Below are 19,456 nucleotides of genomic sequence, written 5' to 3' on the forward strand. Positions count from 1 at the left end.
ACTGGCAGTACCTGCAGCAGACAAATTAGGACACCAATCTGCTGAGAGGGCAGGAACAAACTAACAAGTGGGTGGAGTCTTTAACAATGTGTAGAAACCCTGGTTAGCAGCCCGAGGCGCCTGTACAGACGTGGAGGAGCATGGAGATCGGTGTGTAACTCTCACATGCAAATCCACTGAAGTGTGGGCGAATAAGAAAGGGTTGAGGGTCTGAAGACTAATTGGCTATGCTAAAATCGGGAGAAAAAGGTGAGAGATTGCATAAATAAGCATAAATTAAATAAGTTAATTTTCCCAAGGGGATGAATAAATAAGGCAGTTGTAGTCTAGTGGTTAAGGTACAGGACTAGTAATCAAAAGGTCGCTGGTTCAAGCCCCACATCTGCCAGGCTGCCACTGTTGGGCTCTTGAACAAGGCCCTCAACCCTTAATTGCTTAGACTGTATACTGCCACAGTACTGCAAGTCGCTTTGGATAAAAGCATCTGCTAAATGCCAAAAATGTAAATGTAATAAAGTCTTATCTTATGAATGGAAATGCACAAATATAGGTGCAGCAATGAAATATTCTTCCCCACCCTCTCACATATTTTTGTTTTGTTATGAAATCAGGTCTGGCCAAGTGATACTATCGGTTACCAGATGCTATCCATTCTCTCTTTCTCACCTGGACATGCCAGAGAAGTCAGCCTCTTCTTCCTCGCACCTCTCATCAAGCTCCTTGAGTGCCAGCGTTACATCTTCCTCACACACCGAATCTGGTGCCGTCTCCTCCTCCTCACAGAGCGAACCAGGAGGACTGTCCATACCTGGATGAGGACGGGGGGCAAGGTAGGGGTCATCAGGGGGGTCTGGAAGATCACAAAGTTCGGGGGGGTCGGATGGCAGCGGTGGGGCGCTGCAGAAACCCGTGTCCTCGCTCACGCTGCTGCTTAGCTCATCCATGGCTGTTACGCTCGTGTCCTGAACAGAAAAAGAGCCGTTAGAAGCAGAACAAGAAGTGGATGGTGTGATATTAATAAAACACATCAATTCTAATCACTTGTGGAGTCTCCTTTAGTCATAACCAATTTCCACTTGCTATCTTATCACAAGAGCTACTAGCCTGAAAAAAGTAAAGCCTAATGTTTGGCTACTAGCCTAAAAGAAGTAAGGCTAAAGGCCCATGTGTGTCAGACAGCATTCATCTGTGGATTCCACTTTAGTCATAGCCAATTGCCACCTGCTAACCAATTACCACTTGCTATCTCATTCCACAAAAGCTAATAGCATGAAAAAAGTAAAGGAGAATGTGGGCTTTTTCCACAGGGTAGCTGAACACACTCTGAGGGGAATGTAAAAATTTGCCCATTAACAGGTAGTTTCATTCAAATCAATAGACAAAACAGAATGGCCATAATTGGCCTGTCCTGGTCATGAATGTCTTTAGCATTACCAAGATTCAAACTTATAGTTAATAAAATAAACACTTTGTGGCTGTTGTGCCACTTAAGGGGCAACAAAGTGCAACAATCGTCGTTTTGGATTTTAGTAAATAATAAAATCATTTAAAATAAATTGTTAGAAAATGCAGCATTTCTTAAACTAGTCAAGCCTTAACTGTGAACAATTAAAAAACCAAGCTAACAACTGATTAAGGTGCTTATCTCAACAGGCTAGACTCTTCACAAGCAAACAAGTCACATGATAAAAAACAATAACACTCTCTTATGGCATACAGTGGTTTGCCATAAGAACCATAATTGTCACAGAGTTGGGGTTTCGAATACATCGTATCGAATCTCAGCTCTGCATTTCCGACTGGGCTGGGTGGCAGAATGAACAACGATTGGATGTTGTTCAGGGTTAGAGGGTAAGAAAGTCGGATCATAGGTCCTCATAACTGCGGCCCCTGTTGGCTGACTGATGGCGCCTGCACAGGGCTGAGGAATAATGCTGATGGGGGTGTGGCCCTCCATACACAGAGCCCGTCAAGTGTATGAACTCGACTCGTGCAGGTGAAAAATGCAGTCTGTACTGACAGTTGAGAGGCGTCCTCAGTCAGCGGTGAAGGGTCAAATCAGTATAGAGGATGCAATCAGGGTAATTGGACACGACTAGATTAGGGGAAAAATAATGGGGGGAAAAGCGGGGAAAAATAGAAAATTCAAAATAATTTTTTTTTTTTTTTTCAGCCAGTCCCATAGAATATGTTCCTAATCTTGCTTATCCTGAGCCTTACCATCATGAACCAGTAACCATAAAGTTACATAACAGATACACTACACCTCAATATAAATACAAGGAAATTATTTGTTGCAATGTATCTATTTGGAGTAGGTTAGTAAAAGTTTAGACTTCAAACTAGAGCTATTATCTCCAGGTTAATGAAACTTGGTACAGTGGTAAATCTACCCAACTGTGACAAACCTGTTAAAACATGTCCAGGGAGTCTTAAAAGCTTCCAAAAAAAACAACTGAAAAAGAACTGATACGTATCAGCCTTAGTTTTATACAGTGGAAGTCACACCACAGCATACAAGAGACTAAGGAAAAAGAGAAAAAAGAGATTCATGGGAGCATAGCAAGGAGAAATCCACCGCTAGAGAGGAAAAAGATTTTTTAAAGGTGTTTTAAAGTGGTGACTTAAAACATATAATCAGCAGTTCATACCCAAAAACTGTTTTTGCCAAAAAAATCTCTTATAAAGCTATATGAAAGACTAATACTAATATCGAATTATAGAAAGTAATTTCTGGTAGAGGTTGTGCAACCGCTTAAGAAATTATGTTTTACAAAATGTGCTGTTTTTATTTAACGACGGGGCCAATGACTTTCATATGACTGTACAACCCAAACCTCAATTCACCAACATTAACTAGCTGGTTTTTAAAATACTGTATGTGTTTAAGTAAACAAGGTATCTTCTAAGTCCCCAGTGAAAGAGTACATCTGGAGAGGAAAGAACATTTAATGGAAAAAGGACAATGACCAGAGGTCAAATCCTGGTCACCACAACAAGCCATTTAAAGAAGCAATTTGCAAAATGAGGCTTCCCTCCAGTGACAGCTCCTTTTAGCAAACATGATATATATGTAAATACAAGCACAAAGTTCATTTATCATCAGGTACTTGTGATGCTAATGCAGCCACTACACCACAGACATTACAAACAAGGCACACTGTGTACCAAAGCTCCACGTTTGATCTAATAATGATATTTACACAAAGTTATATCAAATAAATCAGCCACAAATGCTTGCTATTTAAATTCCTAATAATCAAACTTAAACATAACACAAGAAATATATTTTTATTCACCATAAGACATCATATTCATTTTCATGTTTTGAGTCACTGTTCTGTTTAAACCCCAAATGTATCAAAGACTCTACCTCCTGACTTATGTCTTTTTTTTTCTCTTTTTCTCCAATTTTTCCCCCAATTTTCCCCTCCAATCTAGTCGTATCCAGTTTACCTTGGTTGTGTTACACTTCACCTCTTCCGATACAACCCTCCACCACTGACTGAGGAGCTTCACAACTGACACACGCCCCCTCCGACACGTGTTCAGTACAGACTGCATCTTTTCACCTGCACAAGGCGAGTTCATATGTGGATCAGCCATGTGCATGGAGAGCCACACCCTGATCAGCATTTTTCCTCAACTCTGTGCAGGTGCCATCAATCAGCCAGCAGAGGTCAGAATTGCACCAGTTATGAGGAACCCTGGTCCAGCTTGTCCCACCCTGTGAACAACAGCCAATCATTGTTTGTGTAGCTGCCCAGCCCAGCTGGATGGCAGAGCTGAGATTCAATACGATGTATTCGAAATCCCAGCTCTGGTGTGCTCACCTGAGCAGCCTCCTGACTGTCTGAAAAAAACTTAATCTTCTTTATTATTTGTCCAGTTATTGCAATGCACCAGTTCCACTGGTAGCATAAAGGACACTAATTGCAGTTTTGCAAGTAGACTTTTCCCCATTGATACAAGACCGCAGCAGCTTAACAATCACTGTGTCTCCTCTTCATGATGCCCCATACATTTTTAATAGGAGACAGATCGGGGCTGCAGACAGACCAGTCAAGCACATGCAATCTGTATCTACAAGGACACGCTGTTGTACACTATTTGAACTGTCTTGCTAAAATAACTATGAACTTCATGAGAAAAGATGTCACCTCACTGGCAGCATGTGTCTCTAAAATCGCAAATATACACCTCAGCAACAATGGTAACCCATACATGTTAACTTTTGCATCTGCATAATGGTCTGAATGCTTTTTTGTCTTTGGGATGTCAATAACTGCTTTCCACAACAAAAAAAAACAAGTTGAACCTCAGCACGTTTCCACTATCTTTTGGTCCATCTGAGATCAGCTCGAGCCCAGAGATCCCATCGGTATTTCTGCGTAGAAGTGATCTATGACTTTCTCTTTGCATAATAGACTTTTAGGTTACATTTGCTGATATGAGGGCATGTGTTTAGTGACAATAGTTTTCCAAAGTCCTCCCAAGCCCATGTGGCTATATTTATCATAGTAGCATGTCGGTTTCTCATACAATGCCATCTTAGAGCTCAAAAGTCAACCACATTTAACAGTGGGTTCCGTCCTTGCCCTAGAGTTCTCTGGATTCCTTGAATCTTATAGAGTCTGTATTGGTGACTGTCCTCATAATAAGTCTCAATTTAAAATTAAAAACAGGCCTGATGTGACTTTGTCTTAAGTGATTGGACTATGGTAAAGCATGCTGAAAATAAAAAACCTTGGTAAATCTGTATGATGACATTTAAATACAAAGTTAATGTGAACAGTCAAGCAACATAAGGCAGTGTTAAATCTGTTTTACTTGAATTAACAGAAGAAAAAAGGGCACAAGAACATACAGCACATGGACTCTCCTTGCTCTTAGAGTTCAGTGGATAAACTTAACTCATTGTGGCAGTCAGCCAAGGAACAACGATATTACAGAAAGCTTTTAGGGAGGCGGCCAGGACTGGGAAGCTGATGAGATAGATGAGATGGTTTTTAACAGAACTCATTACACTAAGAGCTGGGGGAATGACAAAGGACAATGTCCTTGGGCTGACATTGAGGTAGGATTGAACTGGGCTTGGCCATACTTGCTAAATATTCTGAGGAACAGATCTTTCATAGGGAAAATAAAAAGGGAAATATGCTATAATCACTTACCTGAGAACTATTTCTGCAGTTAATTTCATAATTCCAGAAACAACTTTTTAAAGCTGTGCAATGTTCTTCACATTTTTCACAATTTTTGTTCAACTATCAAGCAGACACAACTGCTAGCTGTTATAGATGGATAGTCACACAGATAGATGACAGAAAAATAATGGCAGCCAACTAGCTAATGTTAAACCTTAACATCTAATTGCACAGTCATTGCACTAAATGATAATAAACTACATGCCCAAAAATATGTAGACATGCACTGTAATTATTGAATTCAGGTGTTCCAGCCACATCCATTGCTAAGTGGTGACAAAAGTTAAGGGCAGAGCTCTTTTCTATTCCAGAATAACGGTTCTCCTGTGGACAACGTGAGGAGGAACTACAAGTGTCCGGCACAGAGCCACTCAAGCGCCCCCAGATCCGTCATGTTTTACACTTTAGTTACACAAATGACAGGACAGGTAGTTACAGGTTACATATGATTCATGAGTTAAATGTTTTTGTAATGTGGGAGGAAACCGGAACACCTGGAAAAAAACCCACACAGACTCCACACAGAAAGAACTCGGACCCTCCACCTGAGAATCAAATCCAGGACATTCTTGCTGTGAGGTGACAGTGTTACTCACTGTGCCACTGTGTTTTTCAGTGCTTGACTGGCAGGAATAAAGTACTTTACTATATAGAGCCCATAACATCATTAAGTTTCATAGAATTCAGAGAAATGCCAGTGCTTAAAGGGAATTCAATTAACACTGACAGCACGGCAATCATCTTTATTCCTTCAATCCACACAAAACTCCATTCACTAAAAAAGATGCCAGGAGTCAGTGTCTGACAATTACACAAAAGCATTAAGACAAATAAGAACGCTTTTGGAACAATGTACTCCAGTCAGATTATCTATGGTTTAATTTTGAGCCATATGTTTTATACAGTACTTGTTTTTGCAAATAAAAGCTGAACTATTGCATCTATGCTATAAAAAGCTCATTATTTCTTAAATCTGTAATTGCCAAAAGCCAGTCTTTGTATATGTTTAATAGAACATACAGGGCGGCAGGATGACTAGGTGGATAGCACTGTCGCCTCACAGAAAGAAGGGCCTGGATTCGATCCCCAGGTGGGGCAGTCCGGGTCCTTTCTGTGTGGAGTTTGCATGTTCTCTTCGTGTCTGTGTGGGTTTCCTCCTGGAGCTCCGGTTTCCTCCCACAGTCCAAAGACATGCAAGTGAGGTGAATTGGAGATACAAAATTGTCTAGGACTGTATTTGACATTAAATTTGTGAACTGATGAACCTTGTGTAATGAGTATCTACCTGTCCTGTCATGAATGTAACCAAAGTGTGTAAAACATGACGTTAAAATCCTAATAAATAACAAATACTAAAACATATGTATGGATGATTAAATTCTAATTCATTAAATTATCCTCCATGCCATCCAAAGAGGATGGATCCCTGTTGAGTCTGGTTCCTCCCAAGGCCTCCTTCTTGTCATTTTAAGGGAGTTTTGCCTCGTCACTGTTACCCTTGCCTTGCTCATTAGGGTCATGAATTCTAAAAAGTTGCTTTGAGACAATGTTTATTGTAAAAAAGAAAAAAGTGATATTCAAATAAATGTGACTTGACTTGGGAAAACGCTGCCAAGTTCTCTGGACTCAAGCTTATCTCAGAAGGACTGAAAGACAGTGGAAAGTTGTGCTGTAGTCAGATGAGTCCACATTTCAGATTTTCAGTGATAGTGATTGTTTGCAGCTATGTGTGTGGCAATGCAAAGGTATCGATGACCATAGGTACCAAAGTTTCTCCGTATTGTGCCCAAAACATAAGCTAGTGTGAAGTTAGTATTATCTTTTTTTTTTTCACATTTTATATATATACTGAATGCCCAGAAGAGGCCTGACCAGAGTGTTATGAAAAATAATAGCCTCTCATAACAAACATGTTCACAGTATTAGATGAACAGCCCTAATTCAAGCTCTAACTTAGATTTATTCCAGCAATCATATTCAGTATAGGCACTGGCATAATTACACAGTGCTTTTCAAACTGGTCAGGAAGGTTCCAGAAACTGTACACATTATTATATTTTTCCAGCACCCAAGACATCTGCGCCACTTGTTCAGTGTTGTTAATGGCTTGGTTATGAAGTCCTGGGAGCTGGAAGAGTGCAACCGACAGACAGTATAATAACTGGATAAAAAGTGCTGTTACTGAAATGACAAGGTGTTAGTAGGATGCAGTAAAAAGCAATGCAAAGCATATTAGTATTCAAATCTTACGCTCTGTCGTCTATGTATTAGTGCTGTGTGAATGTACTAAATACTCACTCTATGCGTGCAGCTCCATATGTGACTATGATGGGTGTCCAGCGGTGCATTTACAAACTTAACTTCTCTGCTTTGTGTAATTCTCAATCCGAATCGTCCAGTGTAGCGCAGCAGGCCTGAGGTGTGACATTACCGATAGCAATCCCGTCCCAAATTAACCAAGCCGACAAGCAAGCCCCCCACCAGATGCACAGAGTTCGTACAGTTAGGTTTACAAATATTCAAGTTTTTCTTTCCCAGCTGAGGTAGATATTCAATATTAGATTAGATATTAGATATTCAAGCTTAAATTTGCATTCTTCTAGATAAACATTTATAGACTGACGTTCCATCCTGAGTATGCGTGACATGGTTTGTGTGTGTACCTTCATGTTTAAAAACGATAATTAGTTAAATGTCTATTTCTTTCCTACAGAACTTGCAGTAGATGTTCTGTGGGGTGTAACCACAGGCCAGGTAATTTTACCTTACTTATTTAAATAAAAAGTCAGGCATGGTCAATGAGCAGGTCTTCATCTGACACTAACAGAAAAGTGCCTGCTGGATGTTAGTATGCTTTACAACCAGTGGTACCATATGATAAAGAGGCTAACAGCTAATCCTAGACTGATTTTTTAGACACTAAATATGTACAAGAAACAATTAATAGTGACAAAAAAAATCTTTTGTATTTCACAGAATGTTAACTATTCGTCTAAATACAGAAAAAAATGAAAAAGATTTTAAGACTTCTAAGCATCTGTACGAACCCTGCATGCAGACAATAATCACTGACTAATAGCACCACTAACAGGTACAAATCAAAGCATTTAGAGCACCATTATAAAAACAGAAAAATGAAAATTGGCAGGACTTTCTTCACATTTAAAGCATGTCGACAAGAAATGGTGTTCCACAGGGTGCAATGCAAAGACCTCTGCGGCTTCAACACCATGACTGTCGCTGATAGCAAGTGTTAAGAGATTACGGGGGGGGGGGGGGGGGGGGGGGGTAACAGCCTTTAAAAACAGTAAAGATAAGGCAAAGGGCTCCAGCTAGACACCAGCAAAACCACACAGATTAAAAAAACTGACAGCTAGAAAGCACCCGTGCACCAAAATCTTTTAAGACTCCCAATTGATCCCACCTCAGGCAGCTGGCTGAGATTGCCATCAGAATGCGTGGTCTCATGGATGGGTAGTGGTGGGGTGGGCGTGGCTTCTTCGGTAAGAATGCTACTGGAAGATTCCTGAGACTGCTGCAGGGAATCCATGTGGTTGGATGTGGCGTCGTCTGTCGCAGAGTCACTGTTCAGCTGTGGAAATGCACAAAAAGCCCACTATTAAAATTGGTTCCGTATTACATTTTACCTTATAGCTAGTACACAATACGCAATTTTAAGCTTGATTTTCTTGGGTACTGATGTGTATTATCATAAGTGCTTGGAGTAATAGATACTCTGAGTCCCCACTATACAATCACGGCAAAAAATATCTCCTCCACCACACAAGGTAAATTAATTTCTCCCCAGTAGTACAGTACACCAATTTTAATATTTATTTATTTACAGGTTTACATTACATATTTACATATCTATTTACGTTGTACATTTAACTGTTTATTATATGTGCATGTTTAGCATTTTTGTGGACTTTAGTGCTGTGTTTTATATATTTTTAAATCCCTGGAAAAAAACCTTGCTGTTTCAGTGCCCCTCTTTTTTTTACTTTCTTACACTCTGTACATTATGAAATCATACATAAACTGCATCCCCCTCAATGCACGTCGATTTTGTGACCCACAAAGTGACCGCATCCCGCCACTAGATGCTTGTGTTTCCACATCAGCGTTTAACTTAGGCGGTTTTCCAACAAGTTGAGTTGAGAAATATCCACAAATAATCTCAACATGTCCAGGAAGAGAAAATTGATGCAGAAGAAGGGCAATTTAATGAAAGACGGGAAGAAAATGAACGTTGTGTCATTTCTGTTATGAAGCAGTGCCGTTGGTAAAGGAGTACAAAATACATTGGTATTTTGACACCAAACACAGAGCTACGTATGCAAAGTTTAGCCTCCAAGAAAAACAACTAACTGTCCATGAAGTAAAAGGCAGTAAAATCTGAAAACTGCAATTGCAGCAGGATATTTTACAAACAGGTGACGTGGCCCTCGGTGAAAATTAGTTTGACACCCCTGATGTAATGCTGAGACCCTTTTTGGCAGACGTTAACACAGAGTACCTCATTACAATCAATTGACCTTGCTTATGATGAAGATGCGTAACCACAAGGAGCCGAGACTTATAGTGTGTTCAGGACAAATTGTTCTCAAAAGCTATACAGCATGCACTAGGCTTTACGTGCAAGTCACAACTGACCCAATACTAGTTTTAAACATAACTCTATTTAGTTTTCAATACTGCAATTACAGAAAAACAAGCATTTATACCCTAAAGTATTTTCACTATCAAGCCGTTTCAATTCTTCTGATAAACATGCTGCATGCTAGCACAAAAAAGTCTGGCAGAATCAGCAACAGTCCACTTCCGGTCGACACACTTCAGTCTCGCTCACACAGAGAGGTGAAAGCGGCAGAAAGGTTGGAAAAGATGAAGGAAGTGAGCTTGCACTGATAGGATCAGAAGATTTTGTCTTTGCTTTTAAAATAATGAAAACCAGCTCGGCACGGCTGGGGCGCCATAGCAACCAGAGAGGAGTTGAAGCGAGGGAAGTAAAAGCGTAGAAAACGTCAACAGAAATCATATACTTGGCCATGCTTTTAAATATTATGCATATTTTTCATAGCCAGTAATTTTCAGAGTTTGGTTCATGCTGGTAATTACTTGAGAAGTAACAAAAGTAAAGTGTTAGAAAATCAACAAAATTGCCTCGTCAGAGTCTCTTAATTAATATGGTAAACAAAAAATAAGATTCAGAAAGTAGAAATGATCCCCGTGAGCCCCAAAGCTTCACTTACCACCAGGAAATATTAATCAAAATAAAAAAATAAAATGATTAAAAAGGGGAGTTAAAAAGTATACTGGGAATGCAGTAGGCTTGGTCGGGCAGGAGAAGGAACTGAAGGCGATTGGGCTGAAGATGATTGGAGTTGCGAGCTATGGGCAAAAGCAAGCGTCTAGCCACCTGAAGGTGAAGCCCGGCAGCGTCTAAACCCAGCTCAGCACACAGTCACACCATGCCGGCGCCCCATGTGAGGAGGGGGCCCGGGGTAAAGTATGGGGGACGATTCAACTTACGAGGGTCGTTCGGGTGAGAATCTGGCTAGCGCTCAGTACCTCCTCCTCAGATGACTCATCCGTATCCTCCTGGTTGGTCAGATTGAGGCTGGGCGTGCTGCCCGCATACTGGCACTCCTGCAACGACGGGGTGTCGCCTTTGTCCATGCTGTCCAAAGAACGCCTCCTTACACCCCAGTTGAAGTTGTCCATGCTTTCTCCCTGAAAGTGGACGAAGAGACATTTGTCAGAAAAAGAATTGAGGTTTCTCTAGGACAACCACTGTACATTTATTTATGACAACTTTAAATTTAGATGGAACAGAAAATTAAAGCAAAGTTTTAACCAGTTTTTCCACAACAGATAGTAAAACATGCTGGAAATGGGGAACCATGTGACTTCCATTCCGATTTTGATAGTTTTACTGATGAGCTAAAATTTAAAATAAAGTAGCTTTTTAAAGTTGCAGACTACAGCACAAACCACATCACAAATACAAATGTTTAAAAAAAAAAAACACACTGATAAACACACAAACTAAGAACTGCACATAACAGTCTGCTTAAGAGCATGGAGAAGAAACAGGATCAACAGGGGTCCTAATGGTCACTGAGCAAGGAGTGACAGTATTATACGACCCACAGCCTGGCACACACTTACCTGCATCTCCTGAACGCAAGAAAAGAGGAAAGACAACATAACTGTTAGAGAGGGTAGTACACACACACACATAAATACAGACATGAAATGTAAAACCACTACTTTTTCTCTATATTGCTGTAGACTTGTTATGTCTGATGCAGAAAGTGAAGATTTAAACAATAAAATGCAGTCATAGCAAATTATCCATGAATTTATTCACTGCTAAAGTAAAATCAATATTTTAAACATAATTAAAAAAAGATCGATTTGGGCGGCACGGTGGCTAAGTGGGTAGCACTGTCGCCTCACAGCAAGAAGGTCCTGGGTTCGATCCCCAGGTGGGGCAGTCCGGGTCCTTTCTGTGCGGAGTTTGCATGTTCTCTCCTTGTCCACGTGGGTTTCCTCCGGGTGCTCCGGTTTCCTCCCACAGTCCAAAAACATGCAGCCAGGCTAATTGGAGACACTGAATTGTCCTATAGGTACCTAGTCGCTAGGATGCATAAACCAGTGCATTGTAGTGCCGGTCCCAAGCCCGGATAAATAGCGAGGATTGTGTCAGGAAGGGCATCCGGCGTAAAAACTGTGCCAAATCAATAATAATGCGGATCACGATCGGCCGGCGACCCCTAACGGGAGCAGCCGAGGAAATAGAGATTTGGTTTTTAATCACATTATTGGAATCAATAAATAAATAAATTAAGTATCAGGTTCATGATGTGCTCTAATGAGCACCATCAAGCCGCACTGGGAGATTTTAGCCAGTAATAATCAAGCATTGTTGGGCACCTAAACTATTTGGCTAATTAGAGACTGAACATTTTAGCACTGGCTGCTTGCAACTTAAAAAACTTATTCTGGGTTTGCTTTAAAAACACAATTCAACGTACAGAAATTAAATTAGATTACTATATCAGATCCCTTGTGTACATTACATTACATTTCCCTTGTGTCATTACATAACACTCCTAAATTAAAGCTACAATACATAATGTAGCCATAATGTAGTCGAATGTAAGCCAACTTAATTGCAGAAGGACCACCTCAAATTGCAAATTAACCAGTAAACATGAGGCACTTGAACACTATGCAAATTAAAAATGTTAAATTGCTAAACAGAAAATGTCACTGCAAATTGCATATTACACAGCTCATTCTGCAGTCCATGACATGAATTAGGTAGGGTCTTAACTAGGGATGCATCGATACCATTTTTTCCCAACCGAGTACGAGTACAAGTACATGTATTTTTGTACTTGCCGATACCGATACCAATACCTATTTAGAATACCGTTTTTTTTTTTAAACAAAAACACTCGTGAGAAGTGACGAGGGGTTTATTGATACCACGTCCAAAAATGCACGTCAACAAGTAGCGAGTGATCAAAGTGTTTGTGCGCTGATGTGATGAAATCAAGGAGAAAAAATAAATGAATCTGAGTGGATTTGGCAACACGAATAGCATGGATTGTTCTGTAGTGAGTTGTAGGTTAATAAATATTTTTGCAATGTTGGTGTTTTGTTGTTATGTTTTGTAGAGAACGATCAGGTCAGAAATACTGTAAAACGTGTGTGTGTGTGTGCCGTGTATTCTGATATAAACTATATTAAACCCCTGTCCCACCTGTTTACACTCCTCTCCTGCGTTTCCCCTCACACCGTATCCTGCGTTCTCATTGGCTGTTCGACATGTCACTCACTGCCAGTCGCACATCTGAGATCAGATATCTGACATGCTAGGCGGACGCCGAGTTGCTCCCGAGCCGGGAAATCTAGCGCCGACCAGCCGCCGAGCGGAAATCAGGGCAAAAATCGTGTAGTGTGAACCAGGCATAACGCAGCAACGTGCACTAGGCACACGGTATCGGATGTTTAGTATCGGAGCCTCGTTTGCGAGTATGAGTACGAGTTAATGAGCGCGGTATCGGGCCAATACCCGATACCAGTATCGGTACTCATGCATCTCTAGTCTTAACTATAGGGAACTAAGCAATGTCAATACTGGATGTTTTGGCAGTAGTAGCAGTATGTCTAATGGATATTTTTTTCCCTTTAGATTTCTCCCTTTCTCTCCCAGTCTAGTAATTTCCAATTCCTGATTGTGAATCCACTTGCGCTTCTGCAACCCCCAATCTGATCAAGGAGAGCTGGATTACCACACGCCTCCTCCGACAAGTGTCCAATCTGTTGCCACTTCCTATCACCTTCCAGGTGTAGGGTTCCCACACAGAGCTGTACTTCATAGGTTGAACGAAGAGAGCGCTCCATGTCGCTGACTTGTTTGACAAATGCACACTAATGTCAATCACTAAGAAGCCCCCATTTCCTCTCATATTACTGGAGAAATGTGTTCTGGTTTACCCTATTCTGGGTACTACCTATACTTTTCATCTATTTGTCTCTCACCTCTGCGTCTTCCAGTTCCACATCCAGAAAATCAAAGTCCTTAAACACGCCAAACTGCTGTTCACTTCCTGCATCCTCCGCTTGCACTTCCTCCTCCCGTGTCACTTCCTCGACTGTAGGAATAAGGCTGGTCTGCTGGTCACCTGCATCCAAGTCCTCGCTTGAAGAGAAGACAACCTGCACAAACGCCACAAAGGTCTCATTGGTGTCACAGTCAGGTAGAAACATGAAGATGATTGATCTCACAGTAAATTAAACCTACCGAAGGATTTTTGGGCAGGCCAGTCTCTGGTCCACACAGAGATAAGACGTTCATCAGCTTCTCTCGGGTTCTCCTCTGAAATCACAAAATAAGATGATAAAAATTGGCGGCAGCTTTTTGGTGAAATGAGATTTAAAACATATTGAATCATGGAAAGGTATGTGTATTATGACTCCGCACCTGGGATAGCTGAGGTCTCTTCCAGCTGACTGGTACCAGGCCGTTGGAATTGGACCCAGATGAAGTGGAGGATGTGCTCCTGGTCACTGCAATGACCTGAGGTTTTCCATTACGACCGGCTGCATTGCGCTGGTCTCCATATTTGTGCCCAATGATGGGTGTCTGAGAGGTTAAATGCAAAAGTTATTAAGGCCTTAAAAACAACTATTATTTGCAACTGCTAATACATGTCTACCCTAATCAGGATGATGGTGCAATACTTTAGGCACATACTACTATACATTTAAGTGCAGGTGTGGCCCACAAGACCAGCTTTAAATAAGGAGGGCTAAATCAAAAAGGGACTCTGATGTAAAAACTGCCAAATTAGGTCTGCAGACCAGAATGATCTGCAGTGGCGACCTCTATATATGAGAGCAGCCGAAAGAAAAAAGTAATAAAAATTTGTTGTTCAAGTCACTTTATTAGTAAATATTTATTTTTTATTTTGTGTATTAACAGTAGAAGTAAAAAAAAAAAAAGTGACAATGTTCTTTAAATAGTCTGTTTTGGGGCTAAAACTAAGGCTGTGTCAAAGTCACATACCACCAGGCTTGCTTTAATCCAGCCACGGTTATAGAAATATATTAACAAAAAAAAACAATATAAAAATATACATTCACCAAATTAACTATATACAAAGAGAGATTTTAGAAATACAATTATGGTCATACACCAATTTTAAATATGCTGGTACCATATGCATTTGAATCATCAGAAACAAAATAAAAAGCTATGGTGTTATTATGTAAACAAATGCTGTTTACCACTCTTACACTTTTAATAAACAGACAGCAAATACAGAGCAAAAAATAAAAAAGTAAAACAATGTCTACCTCTGAAATGTCAAAGTGGAAGTCAAGCGTTTTGCCCGGCAACTCTTTGGAGGCGTTGTTGAATATACGTGTGAAAGTGATTTCGGGCGAGCCTGATGACTCGGTGCTGTAGGAGCGCTGCATCTCATCAGGCACCACCAGACTGGCTGAGCGAGACACCACTAACTTCAGAATGTTTTGGGCCTCTTTCCAGTATGGGCTCTGCATTAAACACACATCAATATTCATAAATAACACTGTCATCCAGAATGTGAACATAAAGAGGGGATTTTGCTCAAGATTCAACTTAAAAACAATATATATATATATATAACCACCTCCTTGTTTCTACACTCACTGTCCATTTTATCAGCTCCACTTACCATATAGAAGCACTTTGTTGTTTTACAATTACTGACTGTAGTCCATCTGTTTCTCTGCATGCTTTGTTAGCCCCCTTTCATGCTGTTCTTCAATGGTCAGGACCCCCACAGGACCACCACAGAGCAGGTATTATTTGGGTGGTGGATCATTCTCAGCACTGCAGTGACACTGACATGGTGGTGGTGTGTTAGTGTGTGTTGTGCTGGTATGAGTGGATAAGACACAGCAGCGCTGCTGAAGTTTTTAAACACCTCACTGTCACTGCTGGACTGAGAATAGTCCACCAACCAAAAATATCCAGCCAACAGCGCCCCGTGGGCAGCGTTCTGTGACCACTGATGAAGGTCTAGAAGATGACCAACTCAAACAGCAGCAATAGATGAGCGATCGTCTCTGACTTTATGTCTACAAGGTGGATCAGCTAGGTAGGAGCGTCTAATAGAGTGGACAGTGAGTGGACATGGTATTTAAAAACTCCAGCAGCGCTGCTGTGTCTGATCCACTCATACCAGCACAACACACACTAACACACCACCACCATGTCAGTGTCACTGCAGTGCTGAGAATGATCCACCACCCAAATAATACCTGCTCTGTGGTGGTCCTGTGGGGGTCATGACCATTGAAGAACAGGGTGAAAGCAGGCTAAATAGTATGTAGAGAAACAGATGGACTACAGTCAGTAATTGTAGAACTACAAAGTGCTTCTATATGGTAAGTGGAGCTGATAAAATGGACAGTGAGTGTAGAAACAAGGAGGTGGTTTTAATGTTATGGCTGATCGGTGTAACTATGTATGCACACATTTATACTCGTAGTAGCAGAAACATACACCATGTAAAAAAAGGGGAGTACCGCCACTTTTACCCCCACTTCAAGCACTGGTTTGTGGTCAATATGAATATCAACATATAGACCATATACTGTAGATCAGGACATTGTATGGACAGGACATGCTATTACAGGCCATTACCTGCAGATGTCAACAGACAAAAATAATAGCATGTGAATGCCTGATGCCTGCTAGTGGTTTATTATTTAATTTTATTAAGATTTTAATGTCATGTTTTACACACTTTGGTTATATTCATGGCAGGACAGGTAATTACTGGATGGTAATTACAAGCTTTATCAGTTCAGGTTTTAATGTTAAACACAGTCACAGACAATTTTTTTATCTCCAATTCACCTTGCTTGCATGTCTTTGGACTGTGGGAGGAATGTTTTCCTGGATTGTGCATTAAATAATGAAAATGATGTTCTGCTGTAGAAAACCCTACCTGTACGTATTTGCCTATGATCTTCATGATCTCCAGGTTGAACTGCTTCACAGGTGCTGCTGACAGGTCTATATGACTCAGCAGGCTGTAGATGATCAGCAGCAGAGACTGTTGCATGCTGGGCAGGCCCTTCTCTAGTAACTAAAGTGCATGAAGAGAAAACAGAACTGTTTATAACTGTATCCGGCAAACGCTAAAAGCTTCCTATAAATCTACACGTTAGCGTAAGCCTAACCTCAGCTAGGTACGTGACCAGGTTGAAGGTGATGTCAGCAAAGGCATCGTGGAGGTAGCGGCAGACCACGTTGATCCAGTTGGTGCTGTCCCGTGAGTAGCTGTGTGTGGAGTACAGGCTCAACATGTGCGCCAGGTTGGCCAGCGTGGCCGACTTTTCCTCGGCGCACACCTTAGCGATGCGGTCGGCCGTCTCCTTGCAGAACGCTGTGGGACTGTCAAAGTGCTGGATCAGATGAGGCAGCAGACACAGGATGTTCAGGGGGAAACCTGAAGTAAAGAATGTAGAGTGGACAAAGATGCCTAATCAGAAAATATACGTTTAGAGCAGGTATTATAAAAATAAATCATTGATATCTGACACCATTGAGTCAGTTGCCAGAAATGGGCGAGGTCTACAAAGACTTGCACAGGATTTTTCCTTCTTTATCTCCCAATCTAGTAATTTCCAATTTCCAACTGTGAATCCGCTGCCACTTGCACACTCCCCGATCTGATCAAGGAGAGTTCGCTCACCACACACCCTCTCTGACAGAGGTCTAATCTGCGGCCACTTCTAATCACCTGCCAGTGTTGAGTTCCCACACAAAGCCATATCACATACGGAGAGCCACGCTAAGCTCCATGTGACTACCCCTGACTTGCGCAGGAGACTGGACCAGTCCGGTAAATTGCATATCACAGTGACAGTGGGAAGAGACTATGCCTAACATTTCCTTCCTTTTTTTTAATTTATTTTTTGAATTTTCTATTTTTCCCACTTTTTTCCCCCCTAATCTAGTCGTGTCCAATTACCCTGATTGCGTCCTCTATACTGATTCGACCCTTCACCGCTGACTGAGGACGCCTCTCAACCGACATACGCCCCCTCCGGCACGTACAGTCAGTACAGACTGCATTTTTCACCTGCACGTGTCGAGTTCATACACTTGACGATTGTGTATGGAGGGCCACACCCCCATCAGCATTATTCCTCAGACCTGTGCAGGTGCCATCATTCACACCAGTTATGAGGACCAGACTTTCTTAGCCTATAACCCTGAACAACATCCAATCGTTGTTCATGCTGCCGCCCAGCCCAGCCGGAAAGGCAGAGCTGAGATTCGATACGATGTATTCGAAACCTCAATTCTGGTGCGCTAGCGTACTTTACCGCTGCGCCACCTGAACGGCTCCGACCTTTCCTTCTTTAAACACAGCCAATTGTGTGCATTGCTGAGATTTAAACTTGTATGTTCAAGCACTTCGCAGTGATGTGCTAGCAAGTTAGACTTCTGCATCACCTAAGTGTCATACTGAACCTTGACCTAACCCTAAAAAAAACTTTTTGGGATAAATTGGAAAGTCAAATGAGGGGCAAGTTATCCCATCTAACATCAATGTATGAAGGAGTCAACTACATATAAATACATAATACTAATGCTAATGGCTTTGCAACATAAGACTTTTTATCTAATAAACTTATGGTCAGGTGTCCACAAACTGGCCATATAGTTTAGTACAAGCCAGAATTTAAAATGTCCTACACAAATGAAAGCTGTTTGTTTTGTGCTCTGACCTGCCACCTGTGAAGGGTCTACGAGCGCGTGTCGACACACACTGATGAGCTTGCTCAGCAGGTGGATGGTGAGCTCCTGCGTGGCAGCTGAGGTGAAGCCCTTAAGGAAGAGCTGCAGGAGGCCGGGGAAGTTGTACCACCGCAGCTTGGCCTGTACGCGCTCCAGTCGCTCCCTGCTCTCCGCTTTGTCCAGAGGCAGGTGGGCCAGCAGGCGGTTCAGCAGGCGCAGCGCCAACAGGTACTCGAACTCGTAGTCCGACTCCAGCAATGACGCTGAAATCCAGAACAGCGTCGCCAGCAAATTTGTGGGGTCTGCCGGTGGACCCGTCTCTCCTGCACCCGCTCCTCCTCCTCCGCCTTCTTCCCCTCCCCCTCCATCCGGCACGCCGCCTTCGCACAAGGAGGACAGGCTACGTGCGCGTAACAGATTGCCGTGGTTGGCTACAGAACGGTCACCAATGTCCAGGGTGTTGCTCCGTCGCCGGTCGCCCCTGCGCTCACCCATGTGGCTGGCACGAAGAGAGTTGCTGCGGCCGTGACTGTAGTGCACGTGCAACAGGCCACCGCCACTGCTTAGGTTAAGCTGGCCTGTGCTCTTTCTGTTGATGGCAAACTTGGTACCCAACAAGGGATCATGGCATGATGCTCTGCAAAAAAAATAGTTTTGTCAGACTTTCAGTGCTATAACAAATATTTGCCCCCTTTCTGATCATTAGTAAAATGTAATTTATACTATAAAATGTAAAAAACAAACTGTGTAAACACCCTACATCATTTCTTCTATTAAGAAAAAAAGATTCCTCCAAACTCAGAGAACTTGACACCGTTTCTGGACTTGGTTAACATAAGGCTTCTTTTTTACACAGTAAAGTTTTAAATGGCATTTGTGCATGTAACTCTGTATTGTAGTGCTTGACAAAGGTTTACCAATGTAACCT

General features: G+C 41.8%; 1 protein-coding gene across 7 annotated transcripts in view; it reads right to left on the reverse strand.

The window, feature by feature from the left end:
- Positions 1–19,456, reverse strand: part of fryl (furry homolog, like) — a 217,154-nt gene that overhangs the window by 22,355 nt on the left and 175,343 nt on the right. For 6 of the 7 annotated variants that reach the window (XM_063002083.1, XM_063002082.1, XM_063002079.1 and 3 more), the window contains 10 exons: positions 18,519–19,165; positions 16,962–17,230; positions 16,727–16,867; positions 15,084–15,284; positions 14,209–14,370; positions 14,029–14,103; positions 13,767–13,943; positions 10,743–10,943; positions 8,632–8,799; positions 667–962 (listed from right to left, as the gene is read on the reverse strand). In XM_063002083.1, coding sequence (XP_062858153.1) covers positions 667–962; positions 8,632–8,799; positions 10,743–10,943; positions 13,767–13,943; positions 14,029–14,103; positions 14,209–14,370; positions 15,084–15,284; positions 16,727–16,867; positions 16,962–17,230; positions 18,519–19,165 — 2,337 coding nt within the window. The remainder of the gene's footprint in view (positions 1–666; positions 963–8,631; positions 8,800–10,742; positions 10,944–13,766; positions 13,944–14,028; positions 14,104–14,208; positions 14,371–15,083; positions 15,285–16,726; positions 16,868–16,961; positions 17,231–18,518; positions 19,166–19,456) is intronic. The other variant, XM_063002080.1, reaches the window with a different exon arrangement.

This window comes from Trichomycterus rosablanca, chromosome 9, assembly GCF_030014385.1.
Source record: "Trichomycterus rosablanca isolate fTriRos1 chromosome 9, fTriRos1.hap1, whole genome shotgun sequence".
Taxonomy (NCBI): domain Eukaryota; kingdom Metazoa; phylum Chordata; class Actinopteri; order Siluriformes; family Trichomycteridae; genus Trichomycterus; species Trichomycterus rosablanca.